Genomic DNA, 25,302 nt, shown 5'->3' on the forward strand with positions numbered 1-25,302 from the left:
GATTGGTCAGGGCCAATCTTGGGGAGCGGTCAGACGGGCGGGAAATCAACAGACCCGAATTGGTTTTCAAATATTCTGTCTATATTTCTTTAAGGTTTTTTTCCATACAGCTTTTTTGCCATGGGATTGTGTATGCATGTTAAGGCAAGTGTTAATAACACCTTTACAAAACTAGGTCCACTTCTATGTGAGACCCATCGTTCGGTCTTAAAGATGTTACTAGATTGTGCATATAATTCAGACCAGTGCAACAGTCAATTCTTTACTGCGCCACTTTTTAGGTAACTGGACCAGATTTTTACACGATTGTGTCTGCAGTTTATTGTTACCTGTCTCCTGCGACGGCCCGGAGTGTAGTGTGTATTTTAGATTATAATACATAAAACATCGTAAGGGGAGCGAAAATTTCAAGGGAGACGGACTGAATGAAACAGGGACTGTTTTTTTTAAACTTAAATAGTTGACTATATATATATTGGACCTTTTACCCATGAATTTTACCTGCATGAGCCCGTACGATTCTGATACCAAAATGGCTAAGTACAGATCAGATATATAGCGAGGGCTTAATCTAAAAGGCTTCAGAGAAGTCTATATTACATGAACATGGTTCAAAAACAATAGTAATAAGAAGCGCCAACACATTCCTGAATCAGACAGGAAATAATCATAATCTTTTAAAGCGTAGAGTGAATGTATGACGATGATGACACATAAATCAGAGCCAGGATCAAACTAAGCATCTCGAGCGAAAGGGTAAAACATAATAAATCAAATGAAAATGTACGAGAGATACGACAAAAGAACTCCTAGATTCTATGATAGTATTGCATCAGTATCCTAATTAATGTTTGTCGAAGAGCTATTATCTTGCATTTGACTGCCGCTAAGTTGAGTCTTAATTTTCAATCGAGCCTAAAATGCTAACCAAATATTGCTTGAACTTAATAATAATAATATCATTTATTAACTTTTATAATGTCATTTTAGTAGAGGTCAATTTGCGGCACCCCTGCACTGCGTTGAGATTTACGTCGCAACTGTTACTTCAGATCACCTCACGAAAGCATTTATTTATTAAATTGAATGTCATTTACTTACCTTGCAAAAAATACTCAACGAGTATTAGTTCAAGTTTTTATATATAGATATAGCACATTTGGCCTTTCTTCCTAAACTTCGTTCCTGGCATCGATATCCTGTATTCTTACTTATGCCTATTGCTATAGAGCCCACGTTTCCAGCAAAGTATAGTTTCAAAGCTATAATGACTAATTGGTATTTGTCGTATTTAGATTTCTTTACGACGACTCGGTATGCTGATAACATGAATGACTATACGTGTCCCATAAGTTAAGAACAATAGTTTCTCAGAAATTATCGTATTTAATAACTGAGCTGGTAACTTACAGTGATTTATAATTGTTTGTAAGAAACACAATCGATGTATTCCTCGTAAGCATAGCCTGAAATGTGTGTGTCTTTGCCTCGCATGTAATCTTTTAGTACAAACATGAAAAATAACTGGTCAATATTGCTTTGGCTGTTTACTCGTGGACCCTATAGGAAGAATTTATTACCAACGCGTACAGGCGTACTTCAGTTTTCTGGGGCTATGAAGCTATAACTCTGTATAATAATAAAGGTAGTTTGAGTTTATTGAAAACAAGTATGATTCAATGTATTGACGCAAATATAAGCCCCGCTTTTTTTTTTTTTTTTTGTATTTCCGTGAAAAAGTACTGCTTTGAATTTTTGCCACCAGCTTGTTCCAAGAGGGTTCATATGATGATTTCTTCGCGGGTCTCTCCCGCAATCTGGACCTTATATAGGCCGAAACAGCAACCTGGTAAGGTTGCAAACGTGAAGTTGCCTCCGATGTGCTGTAGGGTAATCGAATTGATGCCTATCGTTTGGTCAGCTCCCTTTTCAATGGACGTCACCTGAACCACTATCCCGATCCTGAACCAGAAACCCGTAAATGAGTTGTGTTTCAATGAAATATAATTTGCTTAAAAATTTCGTTTTTTCAAAAGTTTGAGTCTGTCCAAAAAAGATGTCAGAATTCCATCTCCTCCTGCCTAGTGTCGTGTCGAGTGAATTACCTGTTCCCATTTTCTTTAATTATTTTGTGCTTTATAACGCATTTGGTACACATAGTACTTGATACCCTGCAAAAACGCATGTTTTATTTACCGCCTGTTGTAATGCTGGTTACTTGAAGTTGCAACGATTCTGAGCTTGATTATCAGTATCTTTCCTGGAAAATCACACACGGCGTGCATGACTTACTCAATGGGCCTTTGGAAGCGTTAATGTTCATGTTCAGCTCCTAGAATCTATAACCGAGCTGGTCATGGTATTGCTAAAGGTAACCGCTTGGCAATACGTGGTGTTAATTAATTAAATCGCTGTACTAGCATTCTTTTACACAATTTTTTGTCATAGTTTATAGGTCCTTTGAACACTAACTTGTAAGTGTTTCAAACAGAGTAAAATAGATAACGCGCCTTTATAGGAATGAAAAGGGCTGTACATAACCCAAAAATAACATGTGTGTTATTTCTGTTATCGGCTACGACTAACCCGGCCGCTATAAAAGTCGACCGGTACGTTTCCGAAGACGGATCTCTTAAAGACTTCGACCTTGAGAGCTAGTTTAAGACGTTTGACCAGATAATTTGGTACGCCAACGTGCTCAAAAAATGTGTTTGCTGAAATACCCCCGCCCCCCTCCATGTAAAAGCATGTTTTTAATATATATATACACTTTATGTAATTTACAACACATCTACAAATTATTTTCTTTGAGGAAAGATGCAATGCTTTGTAATTCAATAGATGTACGGGGATATTTTACATGACGTTTTAAGAAGGGTCTCGGGCACTTTGTAAAGTATGTTTATCCTCATGGTAAGATGGAGACCGTATTTGCGAGTTATACAGTGTATAACAACTGTAAAAACAGCGATGAAAAAAGGTTAACCTTATAGAAATAGTGATAAAACTGGGGCAGGAGAAATTAGTTACAATATATATAAGTTCTATTCGTCGAAGTTGTTTTTAGCTACCATCTAATAAATGGTACATATCTTTGCTAAATTTGCTTTTCGTAATTGCTTTCTTCGATTAAGGTCGGAATAAGAACAAAATAAAATTTAGTAGCATTGTACTTTTTAGCTTTACTTGCAAAGATTTTTGCGGAGATATTTTCGCCATTGTAGTAAAGACAGGGAACAATAAAATCTCTTGTAGAGCTTACTGGCGCTTGGTTTGCTGGGGGCTGAGTACCTTCGATAGAATTTCGAACAGTAGAAGTAACTTAGGTAGTCAGTGTGTGTGTGTGTGTGTGTGTGTGTGTGTGCAACAAATAAGAATTAACTCGAAATTTTCGTTAAACGTTTTAATACACGGCGTCCAATATGACCAGAATCTTTACCACAATTGACGTTTTAAATACTGTACGTCGTAGCTCTATAATTGGTGCTATTTTATCGACCCACAAACTTTGCCAAACCTCGTCCTAAACTGGACGTGACTAGTAAGCCGTACCCGAATGAAGTCTATTGAAGTTTTCCCAATACATTGTATCCGTTTGAGAACGACGAACTTGAGAGAGCCCTTTTAATCTCTAGTAACATCTCATAGGACGGTACCTAAGATCCCTTGATTAGTTCATAATTTCTCTATACCTACACGATACAATTGTCTAAGCGTTCTAATCCTATGACACCTACTTAAGTTGCTTCTCGAGGCTTTGGTCATATCTGGACACTCATCCGCAGGATCAGGCAGGCACAAAAGGACTGCGTCTTCGAGACCGACATTGGGCAGATCATTCGCTGTAGTTTTCATGCGATAGAGATTTATTGGAACTGCTCGTTTTTTTAGAACACCAGATCTACGCTTCTGAATGGACAATATTCAGAAACAAACCCGATTGACAAAACCGGTCAAAAATTCTGACCTTTGGTACAATAGATTCAGTAAGAAAAGCGGAGCTTTTCTTTTATATTCAACAGATTAACAATCTAGTCACTGAGAACATTGCTGTATGGGATGTGAAGCAACAAGCTATTTTTCTGGACACGTAAGACGCGTAGGATTTTTACGATTATAACAAAGTATTCGACGTTTATTCCTTGTCAAGCCTCCTATTATCTAAGGGTCTACACCTTAATTAACTTTATGCCTGAACGCATACATACACGTTCGTAATTGCACGTAAACATTAGCAAGTAAATTACAACGAAACACTCGTATTCACTTAGTGGCATTTAAACTTCGGTTAAATATGTTCAGCTTCGTCAAACCCTCAATAAGAGGTTATTTGTGTCCAATGCTAGTGGAAGCAATATGTTTTTTGAGGTCAAAAATCTGCGATGGACTTCATTGAAGTGATATAAACTACTTCGGCTCACTAAGCTGTTTCAGTTTAAGCATTTAGGATAAAGCGAATTTGGTGGACAAGATTTCCACTAGAGTCAAAAACTTTTCCCGGTAACCTTGCCACACGAAAATCGCATTGGAGAAGTCCAAATAGATCTACTGTATCATTTCAATATGGGTCGAAGGCTCAGGACGAAGCCGTCAGCCCACGTGGCCTAAGGAACTTTCTGATATGCATGATAAATTCGTAACCAGGGTAGTGTTTTTCAATTTGTTGATAAGACGTCTTCATTGCACAGAATAAACAGTGTTACCGGACGAGAGCACTCTGAATGTCTTGAAATAATTGTTGAGCCCACTTTTGCATTCATCGCATAGAGTAGAGTAGAGTAGAGTAGAGTAGAGTTATATTTCGCGCTGGATACTTAAAGATGTCTTGATTAATGACTACCAGTTGCATACGTAAGCCATTTGCCAAGATGGCAGACATGTCATTTTGCGTGTACATTTGTTAAGTCATACGGGCTAGAAGCGAATATTTTTGGAACTGTTTTGAAAATACTTAAACATATTTTTCATTAGCAAATGTATTTTCTAATTATTATAATCTAACAGAAATATATTGTTTATTGATTTTAAGAGATAATTTGTAATGTAATCTTAAATAAGTCAGCTTCTGAAGGTAGCTCGCTAGAAGCTAGCAAATAACATTGTGTGTACCAGGGGAAATGTCTCTGATTTAAGGTGCGGTATCTATCCCGTACAATCCATGGAATATTTTATTGTTTATTAATATACAAGTCCCTTTTGTTGGCTAAACTTTAAGTATTCAAATTTTTTACGCTAGTGATGTCTTTGAAGCATCTTCTCCAGTGGATATATAAGATTTGCATTTTTTGTTTGCTCGGCAACTTCTAAGGTCTCCGATAATGCCTCTGTCATTTGTAAATCATGGTTTCTATGCCCAGTTTTCATGGTACTTCTCCATTTCCGTCACGGTTGTTGCTCTATTGTTGATCGATGTTGTTCGGCCAATACTGGAATATATGGTCACTGTCTTCGTGCTTTACGATTAAATTAATAAAGAATGGTCTGACGATCAAATCTTTATATTTACTGCACATGCTTTATCTGTTCCTATAATATTACTGTTCAGTTGGTGAAGAGATATGGAGTTTCTTGCATCATTTCCCCCTACCTCGCCACTTATACGTCACTGCAGCCTTTATACACGTAAGCCTTTCTAAATCAAAATTTCCATGCACCTTCGGTGTCAGCACATAACCAAGCGAATAACAAATTAAGTGACCAAAAAAACTCGAAAGGAAAGGAACTTTTGGTAGGTGAGAGCACAGCGACCGCAGGCGAGGGCCGTCGGGAAAGGGTAACGACCTGCAGTGAGATGATCAGAGGATGCTCCAGCCGCTCGACCCGGACCTTCAGCCAGTTTCCGATCCTCATTCGAGAGTACGTGGATTGAGGATTAAGTGCGGCGTGGCTGGTCGGTCTTGACAGGCCGCGCGATTTCAGTGTTTTCGGCAGTGTAAAAGTATGTGTGCATGAAGCCGCGTGTATAGTACGTAATAGAGGAATAAAGACTGGTATGAAAAGGTGACAATGCCATGTATAGTAATACCACAACTGCTTCTACTATCATTATTATTTTGAATAGCACTCCATAATGATATACTTCAGTACCGTGACTAGGTCAAAGACGGTGAGTGTGAACAATTCGCTACTACCCGCTGATGCTACAATGTGCGGTGCTAAGAAGAAACGGATGCTGAGAGATTAAAAAGTGCCATCGCGACAAACGATTGAACAGATGCTACCTGGTTGTGGCGCTTGGAACTACAGGCCTGATCAAAAAAATAGAATAAAAATAGTGATTACAGTTGAGGCAGCAGCAATAGCAATATTAATATTAGCAATAGTAATATTAATTAGGAAAAAAAAAGAAGAAAACGTCTTGAACAGGTGCTGCTCATACGGGAAATGCTCCTGTGGGCTACTGTCGCGCTTGGGACCGTTGTCACCTGGTGTTGCGGTAATTATTGAGCCACCTATAGGGAATCTAACCTGAGTTTGCTTTGGTAGAATATGTGTATGGTAGGTAGATCAACGCCTGATAGTTAATAACTAGCAAATACGAACGAATAAGGTATATACCTTAAATAATTAAGGAGTTAGGGGATAAAAAGGAGATTCGCGAAAATTCAGCTCCATATATAATACGTCTGTAACATCCCATGGCCCTCGCAGTCATCACTACACTATAAGAAATCGTTTTACTTGTGGGGTAAATGTGTAAGCCTATAATGGCATATGTTACCTTCGGTAACACAAGGTTGATAAATTTCTTCCTCTAAGCGTGCTCTATAGATACCACGAGATCGATCAAATGTGTATCGAATATATAATAAGACAGACAACGATGTCAGATAAAGCCTATGTTAAAATTTCCAAAGAGAAGAGATTTTCGGATATATGTAACCAATGGAAAAAGGGTTATTGACAGAACTTTACAAAAGTGTCTGTAATCTTCAAGTAAGCAAATACTCGCCTTCGTATACTACTAACCTTTGATCCTCGCTCATTTTAACGACAATCAGGTCTAAAGTAACCTTAATTACTGTAGCTCTCTAGATAGGAAAAGCTGTTCTATTACTGAACCACTCGCTGGCTGAAATAGTGCAAAGATTCTCAGCAGAGCTTAACAATAGTATAAGGTTAATGTTTTCGCATTTACCTGAAATAAAATTTCATTGAAAGCGATAAGGCTATCCATGACGAATGGCTGTACAACTAGAAGCAAAACTGGTGTGCTTTTATAGGTTAGGTTTTGACGTGTCTTCTAAATTGGTCAGGGGCATTATCAACTATCTGCCAAGTCAACCTTAATATTGATTAGTAATTAATTTATAAATTGTCTTGAGTATTATTTGCCAGATGCGAGCGCGGTGTCTTATTTTATAGCAAGGATCTCTCTTTGAAGGGCAGGCGAGCCATGTTCATTTATCGTCAAAACATCATAACATGCTTAGAATGCGGACACGTGAGAATAATAGTGTGACACCTAGATGGATTAGGACAACTGTAAATGTAGCTGAATTTAACATGAATTAAAAGTTGTTAGACAGTTGGACAAGGTAGTATTATTTTGTTTGGTAAAATACAATAAGCCGTTTAGACTACAAAAGCCTTAATTCTGCCTAAGACCCGCGGTCTGCTATAATGTTTAGACGCTCACTTTTAATTACTTTATACCTATTGCAAAGCAAATCCACTAAAAGAATCGCTTTTAATTAACAAAGGAAATCTAGACTGAGCTTCACTTTCAACTATCGTCTTTTGTATGTCCTTCAGCAATACGGATTCCGAGGGTATGACGTTTGATGATGAGAATACAAACCCCGGTGTATAGTAGTGCAGTTTAACACCCGTGCATAGGCTTAAAGCCGTTTTTTGCAGATGTACTTTGGGATGTCTAGGATGTGCCCAACGAGATATGTATTTTGCTGTGGCCAACAAGCGAAGGTGTTACTCATATAAAAATTGACCAGCGCTATCTTACAGGTCATCTTCAAAGAAGAATTAGGTCATTAAAATTACTAAAAAATATTAAAAGGAATGATCGGTTTCGTATATATATATATGTTTGAATTAGTTCGATCGTATAGTCGGTTCAGAGAGAACATATATTTTGGCCGTACTAATCAACATATGTTTTTGGTGGAAGCGTTCGTAGCAAAAGATTAAAAGCCTATTTATGTCTTCTTTTTTATAACCTTATTACAATCATCGTGGACTTGGAAATATGAAATGTATTTATGATGCATTTTAGCTACAACTCGATTATTCACGTGCCGTGCAAAAAAGTTCTATAAAATCATATGTTTTTTTTTTCTCTATATAAGCCCCATTTAACAACAACAACAACAACTGTATATCTAATCCTAGATGACGACAACAACAACAACAACAAAAACTGTTACGGTCGTGCGAAATAACAATTATTATTTCATTGTAGCTTCTGACCCGGTATGTTGTCGAAGCTTCAAATACCAGAGGCTCGTGGAGTTTTAACAAAATTCTTAAAAACGCATTGGTTTCGGATATTATCACTCGATGTCACCATACCTTATGTAACTATGTAGGAGTACTCTGAGATCTAACGGAAACGAGTAGCTGTTCGGATGTTACACACAGGCTTAGATTAAACGGGCGATTTAAGCAAAATGATGACACTTATTAGTAACAACAAGATTTTCCAGCTGATTTGCTTCTTATGTTCCTATCCTGTAGTACGTTAGACACTATTTGACGGTAGTGCCTATCAGGCAGGGGAATCAGGTTTTCCCATTTGGCTTATGTTCCCACCAGAAGGAAAAGGTGCAGAAATATAAGGGATACCGTATCGATTCGTTCTCACTAACGGATGCGACTTCCGTCAAGCCAAAATTATGCGCGATTCAAGTCAATTCAGATTTAAACTTACCCACTAAATGAATGTAGAGACACTTTAATAGGCGAACCAGCTGTTGTCCTTTCTCTATAGGACGGCTTTTAGGCCACATGCTAGTAAGAGATATCGACAGTCGAAGCTGGATAGCGAAAAGAGAAACTTTATGTTTGACCATCGTCCATGGTTCACCCTCCTTAGGAGACAGCTGTCTTTGGCCTGAACTTTTAACTCCTTTCTATTCAGCCAAAAGTGCTCCCTGCTGTCGTTCCTGCAGTTTCGTTTTTTTGATTAAGGCGGGGACGCCGATATTTAGTACGCATACCTGTACCAAGTGGACATAGCAGTAACTAATTGCGCTGTAATAGACATAGATGGCGCTGTGCAAAGATATTCGACAGTATCTCTTCTGTGGAAGAGTAACCGTAGCATATACATATATACGCTATGTACAAGTGCATCAAACAAACGGCCTATATATATACAGTTGTTATCTTGTTCGTGCAATGAGACCTGCTGCTAAAAAAGTTTGAGATAATCTATATACGTACGTTTAAACACAGCTACGTATATATAGCTATGACATATATAATTAAGGGTGGGTCATTTACAAAACGGACAACCATTTTGGACACTGGATAGAGGTTGCAAGCATATGATGTTATTCCGCACGGAAACATATAGTGCGTTAGAAAAAATATCTGTAACGGCAAGCTGGGTGTAAATTATGTGATTGTAACTATTATGAGAGAAAATAATAGGGCCTAACAATAGCCGTCGTGAATGCGAAAAAGGTAGATCATACCACTTTTGTTTGAAGTTTCATTCGGTTAACTTGCGAATCGGGAACTTTGCAAGGGCGTGCAGCCTATGCTGATACCTTCCGCCTTTGACAGTGCGACGATTGCATCATTTCCAGTGCAGCAAACAAATATGGTTTACTCAATAACTGGCATTGTCGTGTCAGCTTGTTACCTGTTATCTCCATAGAAAAGCGGATATGCGGTAAGCCGTTTTGGTTAGAATTTCTATTGCAGTCATAGAGGAGAGATGCATCATCATACAGCTCGACCACTGCAAAGGACACGCTTTACATTTGGCCCGAATGTAACATGTCCTTTTTATTGGTCCACATACTCCAATACTTCTTGTTTCTTCTTCTTCTTCTTCATTCTTAGACGTAATATAAATTCCAAAATAACTGGCGAACGATGTACGATTTCTACATACGGAGGAAGTTAATTTGGTCTGCTCAGCTCAACATTTATTGATATTATTTTAGACCCAAATGACCGTGACCCATATCTAGATATATTGGGCCTTACAAGGCGAACACAGTTTTACCAATTATCCGATCTCGATAGGAACTTTTTTCTCATAGCAACATCTATAAAGCTCGTCTAATTTTAGCAAGCCACTTCAACGCTACACTTTTAGCAGAATACGCGCTAATATGTTGGGCCCTGATTTCATTAACCAGCCCCGGTGTATTATCGATGAATAGTAGTAGAGCAAGCTCTATGTGCAGACCTAAGTTCACCGTAAGGCGGCAGGAGACGCGCATGACCATAACTCTATATATATATATATATATATAAAGGGGTGGCGCTATCCAAAAAGAATACTTCGCAGCTGGTTAAGAAGACTACAAGAAACAGATTTTATCGATGTTAGAGCTTGCTGAGTAATAAAGTGCTATCTGTGCACACGCATTAGAAGTGTGTGAAAGTAGAATAGCTTAATAATTAAGAAAGTAATCATTAGGGGCTCAGGGTCTGGATGAGAATTAATCCATGTAAATTCAATCAGATTTCTCGGTCTTCCGATTCAGTAACGCAGCGCGCGCTTAGAATGATTATCAAACAGACAGACAGGTAGTAAAGGCTGGCAGTCGACCGCCTCATCAGTAAAATGCAGTAACAAATGTTTGCGTTCTTTTTCGTTCCTTCCAGTAAATAATAGGTTAGATATAGGTATTTGAAATAATGCTAACGGTTACTGTTTTACCACATCGCGCAGTCCATAGCACATGGGAATAGAATATAAGGTAGGCCAACTTATAATGACGAGCGCACAAACAGGGCTGTTTCATGTAGACAAAGACGAAAAGAGCTTCTGAAAGTGCCGCAAGGAAAGGGCTTCAAAAAACATTCGAGCTGCTGTCTATTAGGATTCTTCGATAAAAGGTCGAGTTCTCAGCACTTAGGCTTACACGGGCCGCCATACTAAGCAGCTGTGCTTTCATAAACTCTAGTGATCTCCCTCATCGTTTCACCAAGGGTTACGGTGCGTGCCACTGCTTTTTGTACATCCGTTGATCGAGTTCCAACGGTTTCGTATTGAGCATCGGAGAACAACTGAGTAAATACAAATTAAAATATGGCTTTCAGTACGGCTTGAGAAATAGAGGAAAGAGGATTTTAATATTCGTGGACAGGTAGAAGGGGCTTCTTAGTGGCAAAAAGCATGAAGCCCGGTAGAGGTTAAGGGTTTGAATGACTATCCACGCCCATCTAGCGAAATTGCGCAAGTAAAACTGTCCGAAAAAACGGGGTGGGGAATGAAGGTCACGTAGAATTGGGACTTTCCGGTGCCAGGCACTAACTATAACTCTGTGCGTTCGTGTCTATGTCCGATTAGCGAAAAGGTAAGAAAGGGGTGACCACGCTATTTGCACCCGGCTGAGATGCTACGGTTCTTGTCGGCCACAAAAGAAAAAAAAGTAGACCAAAAGACATAATACGAGATGGAGAAACGAAACATACAGTTCATGCTAAATTTAGCGAAACAGTTGCAATATTAGTTAAAATTTAAAAGAGAAAACGGCATAGTGGTGTGCCTAGTACAGATGTAAACATAAAAGCTACGTGGAGGAAAGGGTCGTCAATAAAGTGACGATTCTGTGCTAAATATTGAAAACCACAAATAGTTGACGCGAAGGTAAATAAGTAGTCTGAATGCTTCTAAATATCGGGCATACCTATCGGCCTCCCAGGCTATTTTCAAACATATTCAAGCAACTTATATCTCAAGCACGCGGGTTTCCTCCCTTGATATACGATCAAGTTATTTTTAGCGATTGAGCTATGGTTAATTTTACGTTAAAAATTAAGTTCAAGTTTTGCCAAAGCACTGCGACTTAATCCACCAGAATGGGAAGCGGCCACTGCACCCTCTTTAGAAATTACTTTCAACTGACAATTTAAAATCGGCACTTTTTACTCTTAACTTTATATATCATTATTATTAATTTGATCTGTGCGCGGCGCTTCTACGAAACTTCCGTCAAAGGTGGGCTAAATAACAATTCGGGTCCATCATTTTAAATCCGTGGCATCAAGTGAGAACTGAATTTCCTCTGGTGATTTGAAAATGTGCTTCATATTTGCTGTGTCTAGTGTAAAGAATAGAATATTTTATCTATCTACTATTTATCCGAGGTATTGAAAATTAAGCTTTGCTTCAATCCGTTCCAAAAAGTGCGCTCAGCCTAAGCATCTAATTTACTGGATTTAAGTTACATTGCTGAATATACCTATTTCAGTTTTCCGTTTGTCATGAAAGTAAAATCTTATGGCTTACTAGTATCGTACTGTGCCATAGTGAATTAATAGCATACGTATCTTACACTCATCTAGATTGCCACTTACAATGTCCCACCTCATTGAGGTGACCACAAGCAAACGAACTAAATAGTTTATATCCGGTAACCATTGAACCAATCGGCTGGTCTATAGTAGTTTTACTGTGTATGCCTGATTTCGTACCCAAACCGTACCGCTAAGGTTCAAAGGCAAACGTACAACCACTGCCTCATCACGGGGACGTTATGAACAAGCAAATTATAACAGCCTATATAGAATAATCTATTTGAACGGCAGCAAAACGTTTTCAAAATATTTTAGAAACTAATTGAAGTTCAAGGTTACAGTTATTAGGGTCACTTACTTTTCTTCGTGCAAATATAGATTTCATGCTCCCTGTACTATCGGAAGCTAAGGGCGTACGATGTTAAACTAGCTAGTTAAATAAACGGGGAAAAATACATATTGTCCGAAACGATTTCCCTTTACAACCTTCCCAGTTCCCATTAGAAGTGAAATGCGGTCAAAGCGAATCAACGTTCTACCGTCGTATCCCTTGTGACATCGTGCATATGGTCCTATAGCTCTGCGGACTCTGCCTTCGAGCAATCTCAGGTCAACGATATACGCAGGCACGAAATACTCGTGCTTTAACTGAATGAAATAAACTAGTCGTTTGTATCCTGGCGGGCAATCTATGTATTTGACTGTATTCTCAAGCTTGCAATAAACGTATATGATTAAAATAATCCAGTAATGCTATCAAGAGAACTGTATTCTTCGGAGGGACGCATAGTTTGTATCCTACTAATGTGCTCCTCAGTACATCGTTATATTTGCTTTGTTCTCCATCACGTACCTTAGCGTCGTAGCTCTTGCTCGGTAATGAATGCCTTTTCAATTAGAATAATTTAAAGTGTTTAATTGGAAAATTTTACTTCGGTTTGTAGTAATTTAAACGCGTAGATTATTTTATTACCGCATCTCTGCTTAACACGGTAAAAATTGAGAGATCTAAATAGTTATCGAAATCAAGTTACGGATGTTTTAAGTATACAGGCGTCACTGGAGTCTATCGTTTAGTCATTATTTAATTTATGGAAATTTAACGTGAACAAGCCTATACATATACAGTAATACTTGGTACTGCATCGTAACGAGAGATATATGGTGTCGAGGAAATTTTCGTATCATCCACTAGTTGGGTATTTCAGTCTTGTTTGGGTATGGGACGCCCCAGTTGTTTTTTTATATGATAGCTCTAAATTTCCCCTGATATGAATTATTATCGATAAGAAGTGGCGGCTATGCTGTTTGAGGCTTTGACAAAATTACGACGAAAACATCGCATATCTATGCTGTGTGTGCCTTGACTGGGATCGGCTGGATTGGACGCATTTATGACCCATGCATACGGGTACTGTTGCATCAAGCCCAGAAAGGGTGTATCAACAACGATAAACCAACGACCGTAACAAGCTCTGTAGCAAATGTTGGAAAAGCGAACATCAGGAGCCGAGTAAAAGTACAGAGCAAAACCGGTTTGCAAGTCGTAGCCACAGCGACGGACCAAGTTGTCAGATGTATCCATATCGTCACGCAGGGCCGCCTTTGTGGCCCCCGGCATATAAGCTTCTTTTTTCCTGTTCCGGTAGGATTTTTGCTGTACAGGCTCCCGTCGTCGATCAATTTAGGTGTCGGGTTTTTCACCGGCCTCGTGTTAGTTGTAGCAGGCATTCATCGGTCCCGTCCCGAACCAATACAACTGGCTGCCGCCTATATCAGTCCTACGCAAAATTGATTCGATTGCCTGTTAAAATATCTATTGCTCTATATAGCCTGCGGGCGAACACGTTCAAACTAATATAGCGCTCTTCGGCGTAAAAGATGACAGCTTACGCGGAGGTACGTATTGCTCGAATCGTGTCTTTCCTCCCACTCCCGTTCTCCCTAACGAACGAGAGGCCATGGAGAGCAAAAATTTAGAAAACCTGAAAGATACGGGGTGGACAAACAAGCTAAAAAGACTCGATTTCGCTCTGCCTCGTGATTGAACGTATCTTTAGGTAAAAAGTAGGACAAATCGAGCCTGTGGAAAAAAAAAAGAGATATCGAGAAATACCTAGTAGTTTCCTAGTAGAAATACCTAGTAGAAAATGTGTGCTTTCCGATTCCCCCGTCCAAAATGGGGATGCCTGTTCAGTTAATACTGCCAGAGTGGAACTGTTGAGCACTCTGCAGTTAGCGGTGCAGTTGACTCTCCAGTCATCATCACTCGGGAATCAGTCTCTCGAAAATACCATGAAAATATGGCAGGTCTATCCAGTTTTGTGGTGGTTTAATAACAACTATTTTGAGACCCATTCATTGGTAGACTTTTACGCAAATTTCCGAAATTCCGACGTTTTACGAAATTATTCGTTCATTATCTACGTAACATGGGTCGCTAGATTTTTTATTCCGTACACAATGATTTTGCGATTTTACTGCATCACGGTGTCGATCCACAGCAAAGTTGTTCCTTTAGACGGCTAGCGATTCGATCGTATCTTGCATCCATTAGTCGACTTAGTTGTTTAGACGTTATCGGCGTTAACACAGTCTCACTGATTTTTCTCAGATTCAGGACCTCGAGCAGGTTTTCTGTATGAGAGATATCAGTCCTATACTAAATAATAAAAAATTACTTTGATCACCTCTATTTGAGAGGAATTCTCCTCTATTTGGAATTCTCTATTTGAGACTCTAAAAATCGTTAAACCTAATCAAAAAGCATATTAGTAATAATATTTTTGGCTGCTTTCTTCTCTTCTTTTTCCTAACCCACTTGACACTCGGTTCTGTATATTCTGCATAGAACTGGATCATTATCATACAACGGTAATGCAATATAATATTGGGTATAAATACGATAGCTGGAGCAGCTATACCTCATTAACATGTGTTTCTAACTACATTAAATTCGTTTCGCCTCTATGTAAGGAACATGAAACTTAATCGTCATTCAAAGAACTGCTCTCACAAAAAAAATGGCGAGACTATCCGAGAAAAGTTCTAGAAATCTCTTTGTATTAATGAGAGGAAAAAATATATAGAAAAGCCAAATGTGTGATTATAGAGAGATTTCAGACTCAGTAGTATTATGGCCACGATGTACCCTTGCGTAACCTCTACCGGCATCTTACAATTAAGATTTCAAGAGCGCATATCGAGTATTAACATCTCGCGTCGCCCAATTCATTACGTTTGTTCAAATGTTTTTTTTATAGACATCATAGCTGCACAAATCAGGGGTCAGGGATGTATCAGTGTGTGTACATATGATAAACAAGCCACGTAAGACACTACCGTTACGTTTTCCAAGTTGCCTATCTTGAATTATGCTGTCTATCTTTAACCATTCTCATAATGCCATTAACTCTGTCAGCCATTCCGCGAAGCTCTCTATTAAATATATACTCACAAGTTCGATAATTTTAGGAAAATAAAATTATCCTTAAATGACTATGGCAATGTCAAAAAATAGTTCACATTACTATGTAACGCTGACCCATTATATTTGTTGGCGCAAAATTACAGATAATATATTTCCATTTTACAGTCGCGCCTTGATTTTTCTTGCTAGTATAGCTTAAATGACTTAAATGTCCAACTTTCAATAGGGCTCAGTACACGCATTTAACGAGTGCAGGTAGGTCGTTTCCAGGCACAGGGCCGCCTGGATACGTCGTGACCTACTGCAAGGTCGTGTTCGACGTAACTACTGAAATGACAGCCAATTCAAACGCTCAATAGAAAACATGCAATTTTTTTGATACACCTCAGCGAAAGTAAGGATGTAGAATACGCACATTATTTTTATTATTGCTAAAGCTCGTCTTTTTCGTCTTCACGTTGCTTCGGTTCAATATTTCGAAGTAAAGCGGCTTATGATTTTGATTCGTGTGATGCGTAAGGGACCTCAGATCCGCAAATGTCAGCGATATAAGCTTCAACTTAAACTAATACTTGTCTCTCACTACGAATCAATTGCAATTACTCAACAGAGCTTGGTTTATGCATATAGGCAATGTAGCCATTTCGTCTGCAAAAGAAATTGCGTATATTTTTGCGGATATTGGAAAGTTTCAGGCCAACAGCAATAATATTCGTCGTCGTGTACATAATCTGTAGCCATATCTGAACAGGGGAACGGCAAAGCTACTACCATATCCACTGTAAAACTTCTCAGTAACTGTACACTGTAAAATTTGAGAATAATTGAGGTTATGTTTATCGTCAAACATAGTTGTAGCTACTCTAACGAATCTATTGAAGAGTTCATGAGGCATAATTGAGAGAGGAAGGTTGGCAAGAATGATTGCTCTCTCCATTTCGACCTTTGAAAGGGCTTCAATGACCCGTTTTTGTCCCTGTTCCATAGAACTTGAATCGTAAATCGACAAGCGGAGCGCGCGCGTTTATTTTTAGTTTATCTCTTTTCTACACACATGCTTTCGAAGCTTTTGTTCGTCTGGACTGTCCGCTCTATGTGGTCGGGCACAGTCGTAGTTAAAGGCCTCTCTAAAATCAGAGCCGGTGCTGAGAGGATGGGGTTTGCTGACCTTACGCAGAAAAGGGCCATAAGACGTCTTGTGCGGGAAGGTAAGACTACGAGCGTACAAACTGAAATGTAATATTACGTTGTCCAGCGTAATATGATAATACACAACTAAAAATACTATACACCTTCAGAACATATGGAATGATGGCCAAACGTTAATTCTCCTGTTTGCTAATTTAAATAAAACGAAATATATAAACAAAAAAATACGTTCTCATTTGCTTGTTTATTTAGTATTATTGACTTATACCTAGAAATCGGCAGTATTTGAATACCAGGCTGAATTTACAGACTTACGGTCGTACATCGTAACAGAACTCTTTATTATCATAACTCGGTGACTTATTTAGTGATACACGAAAGAGTATTAAAGTTCTGTGTGTGTAGGTCATATAATTATATGCACCCTTTGTTAAATGTTATATTCTTTATTTCATTATCTACGGGTTTGTTTACATGTATAAACTATAAAAAAAAAAAAGTTTTTTCTCATTAATCAGCCCATTGTAATGAATAGACTTTTCTTATGAATGTAGATTATATGCCTTTTCATCACCTACCTAATTTTGTTTTTTGCTGAACTCAAAAGGCCATTTAACTACCTTAGAATAACGTCTTCAGAAAAGAACTTTCTATACAGACAACCCGTTAGTTGGCCCACGAAAGAGCATCTGACTACCAACAAATATTTAATTTATAGTACAAACCAAGTGACGGGCAAAAAGGAGCACGGGTTCCCACTGTGTCTACATATTTTGCTCAACAGCGAACAAACGCTGCAAGGACGACAGATCCCGACGCAGAACTCTTAGGGGTGGCCAGAAACGATGTTTTTACATCAATGCTAGTGTATCTATTTACGTAGAATACAATAAGTCACTTAAGGACATGTACTTGGGCCTTAAGTTAAGCCCGGTTTCCATTAATAAAATATATGATTTGCGTTCGGCGGAACCGTATATACCTTATTCAACGAAAAATGTTTGATGAAAACAAAATGGTCACTAAAACCTATAGTGAACCTATATATCGATTGCACGACGCAACAGAAAAAAAACAATAGACAAAACAAACCTATAGTTGTTCACGAAAAGGCCAAGCCATACATAACAAAGGTCTCTAAAGCGGTTCGGCAAAAGCTTGAACGAAAAGTTTTCCGTTTTCACCATAATCTTCACGCTTCGCGCCTTTGGATTATCACCTTTTTCAGATCACTGGGCAATAAAATTTGTAATAGCATATTTGGCAATGAGGAGGGTCTCAAAAGCTGCCGGGACAAGTACTCCCACACCGAGAAAAATCCAAACACAAAAGGGACTTCTTTCTATCCCTCTAGGTTTTCCTCTTTTTCGCAATCCTCTTACCTCGTTTATCTGGTTCATCTCTCACTCGAACTATACAACCCTAGAGAAGCGAATGATGACCCAGATTGTGCCTACGCGCTCTATTGCTACGACCGCACTGTCGCCGGCGACACTGCTCAGTGTAGAAAACTCATTAGTCTAGAGGTTGCTCGTTCGTGTTCGGCTCGTGGTAGAGAGAAAAGTTCGAAATTTTCTATCTTCAGCGAAGCAGTAGGCGAATGCCAAGGATAAATGGGATATGTTGAGGGCGGAAAATTGGAACAGAAGGAACATGGAAACAGCGAAGTAGCACCTACATCAGCAGTCGTACAAACGAGGATAACGACATTGGCAGTGGTACGTGTGTGTACGTCGGTGGGGGACGGAAGAGTTAAAGGAGTAAGTAGAAAAGAATAGAAGGGATAGGATGAGACGGAAGAAGGATAAAGACCGCTGGATGAAAGCAAAGGCAAAGGGAGTCTTAATTAGTTTTACCCCTTTAACTTCATCCCATAAACCAGTAGCCTTCTGCTCCCCTCCCATGTTTCAATCTTCGCTCGCCTGCTTCGTGTACATCCTTTTCATCCTTCGGCATCATTTTGTACGCACTCCTTAGTGTATGTGCATAGGTAAGTTTCTTCATACTTTATTATCTCCACTTCTTCCTTGTATCCTAGACTCCTGCTCTTTACCATCTTTGCTTTGACCTTTTGCATACGTTGCGTATACATTTTGCTGTTGTCCATATCACTGAGCTATTTTAGACCTTCATCATGCCGCCTCGATTATCGGTTCATTGCCTATTTTTTCCTGTTCTTTTCCAGAGCGGTACTTGTTATCAGAGAATATGCTTCAGCCATAACGACAAGTTGTGTTTCCGTTTAGGGGCTTTGGTATTATTGGTTATATATTGACCACAGAAAACGCATTTCGCCAAACTATCTAAAAAACCGTTCTAACTTGTACGAAATTAATTCAAGAGCAAACTCCCTATGCTGCTACAGTCGATCGTTAGAGATGAACTAAACGGAATCGAATCGTTGTGTTTGGCCGTCTCGGGTAAACTTACGACGAAACTGAAACTTAAGGAGTAATAATGCGTCAAAATTTCATCTGTCCAGAACGCTGCCACCAGCGTTCCTTTTGCTAATGACGCAAGTATTATCAACCGTCGACCCAATTGATTTGGGAGCATCGCACACGAGACTGATATACAGAAGGACAATGTTTATAATTTCGTTTGAGATATTTTCCGGGGCACAGGTTTTGCCATTTAGAACTTACTTTTCCTATTACCTTATTTTCACTTCGTATAATGCCGTTTTTCGAAATCCTGTCTGCAAAGATGAGCTGGCCAAAGTTTAACATGTTACAGTAGCAAATCCGAATTACTTTACTTGCAAGTGAACTAAGGCGGAAACGACCATAAATTGGTAGGGTTAGTTTATCAATGAAAATAGAAAGGTGGGTACTTAAGCACTTGTCGATAGCAGTTATAGCAGCAGCGTATGATCGAAACAACGACTATAAAAGACGTCAAGCAGCTGAATCATAGCGGATAAGGGAAATCTTAATTAAGCTTTGCACGCGTGTCATCTTTGGAGTTTTTTAATCGATCTATGACGTTACCTGTTTCCAGCCTGTGAGTACGAGAGAATTTTTGGTTGTGCGTCAGGACTTCAAAAGGAACTTGCCTCAACCCGCTTTGTTGTCACTGTTCGTCAGCTCAACACGTACTGTGATAGTATGGAAAAGACCCATCGGTAAGTTGTCGCGCGTTTGGTCGGCGATGGACTGTAACTAATAGTAAGTACGAAGCGATGCGTCCATGTGAAAAGTATTGCTATACATAATAATAATAGGATTCGTGTTGCAAAAAGCGTTTTAACAATAAGAGAAAATTTCCCTTTCTAGTATGTTGGAAGCTTCCGTTTTTACGGCCTACCCTTACATCAGCTACCATAACACTAATATGTAATTGATCCGCTTAACACCAAGCCCTATAACGGAATCAAACATTAGTAGCAGTAACATTATTATTATTATTATTATGCTCTTACGTATACGCAAAAAAAGACCTATTGCAAATTAAAGCGTCCAACGATTACTTGTTCTCGCCCTGTAACCACCATACCCATTAGATTGAAAGCTCTATGCATTATGGAACAGGAATAGATGATGACGCCACAATGTGCATATCACTGGCCGGCAGAATTTGCAATGGAGCTTGCCTTTTGATATACTATTTGTTGTATAGATTAACTGAGATCAGCTTTAGTTATACAAAAGATGAAAGAATGACCCCGCAGGGTTTTATATATCCTAAATTGGCATGTTCTTGGGCATCGTAGGATGTGACTGAAACGAGATTGGGGTTGATAAAATTCTATTATAGCTGCTACTTCGTTACTTTGTACACAAATACTATACTGAGCTTTCAAACCATTTTCAAACTGACAAACTTTAAATACTATCGATGAATAAATATAGACTTCACTTACTACTAAAGCTGAGTCCAGTAAAACTAATTGTTTATTTATTCGCTCAGAATAAAATCTCTGGCGTACGCGCTCACGGAGGGGCGTCAACTAGTCTTCAGCTGGTTGATGTTCAGCTGAAGGCTAGATGACAAATTTCGAGAGCATGATTATTCTGTTAATATAATTAACCAATTTTCTACAAAAGACTAATGATCCTACTACTTCTAGCCCTTGTTTAGAAAAAAAACAATCATCTTCTTTAACGAGCAAATACTAGTAGAACGCCATTAGGCGCAGTTATAGCTGGCGGATCTGTGAGAAAGAAAGCACTCAAAATGTCGCTTATAGCACATGCTATTTTTGTATATATTTCCTTGGAACTGAAAAAAGACACTTAATTATCTGGATGATTGACAATTTTTGCATCTTAAATCCTTATAGATGTATCTTGGAGGAAACCCAGTCGTGTCAGATCGATGTAAGGGCAGCTTACGCGCAGGCTGTCAAAGCAGAGCAGCTTGTTATCCGCGATCTTTGTCGGCCGGGGCTTTTTCAGGATGGTAAATATATGTTACTTGTTCAACTTCTTGCAACAACGACACTAGCAGCAAATAATAGAAAACCTCTTGTAACTTGATTTACATGTGCTTAATCTTATTTGCTTCACATGATTTGTAGAGTACTTAAAAGAGGCGCACTGCATATCGGCAATTTACTCGGAAAAGACTGACGGGCCGTGTCGAAAGCCTTACTCGAAGCTACTGGCAGCCGCGTTTGACGGGTCATCTATCTCGCAATTCGTGAGAATCAAAAAGAACTCTTCTAAAAGTATCGCCACCTCAGCATCAGATCCCGCTGCACTTTTATACAATCTGTGTTGGTAAGATATTAATGACAACATAAACCAAGGCTCATTATAGGTTAGGTAAGTTGTCAAAGACAAAATCGAAGCTGGTCCAGTAGACGCCGCCATATCACAACTTAGCCCGCATGGGGGCATCCTTGCCTTGGCTGAGGCGGTAGCGAAGTTGGCGTCATAAGCCCTAAGCCCGCATAAGTTGCGTGTTTAAATCCCACCTTATGTTGGAAGCAGTCATTTTGGCAAATTAAACGATGTTCTTGTCAGCAACTCTTTTTACACTTGAGGGGTTTGTCGACTCCTGGCGATAAGATATCTATCTGTGACTGAGCACAGCCGATTTTGCACGAATCAAGAACTGCTGCCCTCCGAGGCTTCTCAGTCTCCTATTGGAAGACCCTTAGACTTAGCTTACCCCATACTTCCGGAAGGCGCCTTCGATAACCAAGAGTCAAATCAGGTGATCTGCCCGACCACTATTCTAAACGCATTCCATATCGCACAAAACTATCCCAAGAAGCACTGTGGAAGTGATGCGTCAGCTTTTTATGAGATTAAAGCGTCTGCTATGGCTTTAGATTAAGCGGACTCCACCTCAGCTTGTGCGCTCGCGAGGAAGTGCAGGAATAGAAACAATACTTACTTTGCTGTATTATATAGGAATTACTGATGGTTGCCCTTTGACCTGTGCAGTAACAGTCAGTAAGATACACATACATATATATATATATATATATATATATATATATATATATATATATATATAACAGATTCGCTCACTTTCACTCATCAATACCTTTCTTCTCTTCCTTACATATAGTCTTGACTGCAGGTACACACCGGACCAGTTTGCCTTGATTATTCAGTTATTTAGACTGGATCATTTTATTGTCGTATTCAAGTGACGCTACGACTTTTCTGCCAATTTGAAGTTTTTGCTTTAACATAAAAAGGCTGTTTTCAGGAATATCATTTTAACTTTTGTGTTTCTTTGTCGAGCTGGACATACGCTTAGCTTGACAGCTAACGTAAAAGTCGTTAGAACCGTGTTCGAAATAGTATACATATTACTACTTTTTCGTCGCCGTTTTTTTTTTCGGATTTTCAGTGCGTATTACGCTGTGTATGAATGTACGCAAGTGCATGCTGGCCGCTGCGGGGGACGCAGCTTCAGCAAAAACTTACTGCGCCAAATCTATCAGGGTCTAGACCACAACTGTCGTCCCTTCAAAACGCTCTGTAACCAGCTACCATCAAGCAACTCTCGACTTCCCGGTCAAGACACGAAACAACATAGCGCGAAAAATGGTCACCATACGATTATGCATACATCGCTGGCAGAAACTATACGATCAGTCGTGCTTGGCATTATTGTTTCACTTACGTCGATGCTATGGGCCCTCGGAGGCCTCGTTACGACCACGTAACGAACCCACAATTTAGAAGAGTTGAGTCAAAGAGTATATATACATATGTATTTTATCGTTTATTACGATGAACCTACCATGAAGGTAAATAAAGTAACGACTCAACTATAGGTGTGTTATTTGCACCAAAAATACCTCAATATGTACGCGTGAGAAGAATCTTCCATCCAATCTACCGAATAGAACACGATGAACTTCTTGAGTGCTCAATTTTACAAAAGAAACACACTTGCACGTTAGCTACCTTTTTCTAATGACTATTATTTTTACGGTTATTTTAAAAATAAAACTATTTATCACAGATGCTAATGAGCATAGTGATGAAACCTAAAAGGGACGCGACTAGTATTTCTACTTGCTTTGCCAGGCGCTGACTCAATATGAGCCAATCATTTATTTTGTGAGCAGCTTAAACACCTCCACATCTTGTATTCTTAACGTTACTAAAGAGACATAATATGATACTCAACTTTATGTCGCGGGATCCAAGTCCTGTACACAGGCAATGCGTATGAGAAACGGTAACGACGTATGGTTGAGGAAATAGCTTAAAAGTTACCAAGAGAAACTTAAGGGCTGTGTGTTATAGGAAGGAACAGAATCCGTTAATTTCTAAAGATAACCTTGTGCTGCGACCCGAGTGTTAAGGCCTCACCTTCAAGTACACTTCACTTCAAAAGAAAACTTGTTTTGTATTTTCTAACTATTTATTCATTTGTCGAGTCAGCGCAATGTAGTCTTCTACTTAAACGTGCCTTGCCGATATCAAGAAACGAGCTCCTTTCTGAGATATATATATATATATATATATATATCAGGAAAGAACACCATGTTGAAATATATGGTTTTTTGACAATTAACAGTAAAAACTACATCGCATATTTTTACATGGAAAAACGTATTTGATTTCCACATAAATGAAATAAAAGCAGTATTCATATGATGTTTTTATATCTATCAAGAGGCTACCATGGTTGACTAGGTCGTTAGTCGAAAGCACACGACACATCGGCAAGTGGTCTAGAGCTTTCATGTCTAGACCGCGTTAGAGTTAGCAGTTATTTATTATTCGGTTGGCCTTGACACTCGGTTATCGCTACCGATTCTGTTGAGGTTTGCGCTACGGCGGCGCCCCTTGCAAATTTGGCATTCTTGTTGTGACGCCCCACGACCCCGCAACATCACAACGATCTCTTGCGATTCTAGTATCTTCGCACTCTCGCCCACTGCCGTCAAACTATATATTTTCAGACGCCTTTTTAGTCGGGTCTTTCTCCTATCGACTAGTCCTTCGAGGCTAAACCCCCCTTCCGTCCTTTACTTCAGCGCAGTCCAGTGTGACCTGATGCCCCTAGAGTGCTAACGGTTGTACCAAAAGTGTTTTGCTTGTATAAAAAATTTGATCACCAATCACTTCTGCAAGTTGGGTCGGAAGCAGACTGAGTATATATATTCATTGCGATGAGGTTGGGCTGGGAAAAAGTCTTTAATAAAACCAACGCATAATTGATTTTAAAAGTCAGCGCAGGGCAACAGTATAGTGAATTTTTTTCACACACATACGTCTGTGTATTAAGGTGTACACCATTTATACGACTATTGTGAGCGTTCCTGTCGATAAAAAAGCATGACCTCTTCGGACAAATACAAAAAACTGCCACTGTCTGTATAGTGGCCATACGATCAAATGCATTTTCTTCCATTCGACAAACATAACTCCATTTCGTGTTAACAAATATCCGCTCAGCGGAGAAAAACCTTGTACAGCTGTTACACTGACACGCGATATTTGAACAAAAAAGAAAAGAAAAACATACTTTATAGACGAAGATGATCATATCGAGGATTGAATAGGTTACGTGAGAACGCCCCGTAAATGCGGACATTACTGCAAATGATAAGTTATTAAACTGGGCAGCGTGATGATCGTCGCCGTACCGTAAGGGCCAGTGTGCCAATGTAATCAATATAGAGGGGGCGAACTAGATTTGGTTGAAGTAGCATTTTTTACTCGGTCCATATTATTCGAATAGAAACGTAGACGATCACATATCTACGAAAAATTTATGAAAATCGGGTACTTATAGAAGTGGATGTTCCCGTATTGAAAATGATGAACAAATTAAATGTCAATAAATAAAATAAAACAAACGAT

General features: G+C 39.1%; 2 protein-coding genes across 4 annotated transcripts; one reads left to right on the forward strand and one right to left on the reverse strand.

The window, feature by feature from the left end:
• Positions 1–1,608: 1,608 nt before the first annotated feature.
• LOC147758447 (uncharacterized) lies at positions 1,609–9,054 on the reverse strand. Its single transcript, XM_086992745.1, has 3 exons — positions 8,888–9,054; positions 2,197–2,260; positions 1,609–1,962 (listed from the first exon to the last, which is right to left on the reverse strand). The coding sequence occupies exons 1-3, from the start codon at positions 9,027–9,029 to the stop codon at positions 1,782–1,784; spliced, it is 387 nt and encodes a 128-aa protein (XP_086848871.1). The 5' UTR covers positions 9,030–9,054; the 3' UTR covers positions 1,609–1,781.
• LOC111242975 (uncharacterized) lies at positions 5,810–23,252 on the forward strand. Of its 3 annotated transcripts, none has more exons than XM_022787952.2 (5): positions 5,810–6,436; positions 20,021–20,144; positions 21,303–21,421; positions 21,540–21,741; positions 22,829–23,252. In XM_022787952.2, exons 1-5 carry the CDS (start codon positions 6,385–6,387, stop codon positions 23,145–23,147), a joined length of 816 nt encoding a protein of 271 aa, XP_022643687.1. In that variant the 5' UTR covers positions 5,810–6,384; the 3' UTR covers positions 23,148–23,252. The 3 variants fall into 3 exon arrangements, with proteins under 3 accessions (XP_022643687.1, XP_022643688.1, XP_086848868.1); XM_022787953.2 differs by lacking the exon at positions 5,810–6,436 and adding an exon at positions 9,042–19,010; XM_086992742.1 differs by lacking the exon at positions 5,810–6,436 and adding an exon at positions 9,042–18,738.
• Positions 23,253–25,302: the final 2,050 nt, after the last annotated feature.

The sequence above is a fragment of the Varroa destructor genome, unplaced genomic scaffold (assembly GCF_002443255.2).
Source record: "Varroa destructor unplaced genomic scaffold, Vdes_3.0 BEIS01000001.1, whole genome shotgun sequence".
In the NCBI taxonomy this organism is placed as follows: domain Eukaryota; kingdom Metazoa; phylum Arthropoda; class Arachnida; order Mesostigmata; family Varroidae; genus Varroa; species Varroa destructor.

Bases quoted from the DNA above. Each gene is read 5' to 3' on its own strand.
- LOC111242975 (XM_022787952.2), top strand. From the start codon at position 6,385: ATGCTCCTGTGGGCTACTGTCGCGCTTGGGACCGTTGTCACCTGGTGT. The intron at 21,422-21,539 runs GTAAATATATGT...CATGATTTGTAG, and splicing joins GCCGGGGCTTTTTCAGGATG to AGTACTTAAAAGAGGCGCAC. The intron at 21,742-22,828 runs GTAAGATATTAA...TCGGATTTTCAG, and splicing joins CTTTTATACAATCTGTGTTG to TGCGTATTACGCTGTGTATG.
- LOC147758447 (XM_086992745.1), bottom strand. From the start codon at position 9,029: ATGGTCAAACATAAAGTTTCTCTTTTCGCTATCCAGCTTCGACTGTCG. The intron at 2,261-8,887 runs GTAAGTTTAAAT...GTGATTTTCCAG, and splicing joins TCTCTACATTCATTTAGTGG to GAAAGATACTGATAATCAAG. The intron at 1,963-2,196 runs GTAAATAAAACA...TTTCTGGTTCAG, and splicing joins AACCAGCATTACAACAGGCG to GATCGGGATAGTGGTTCAGG.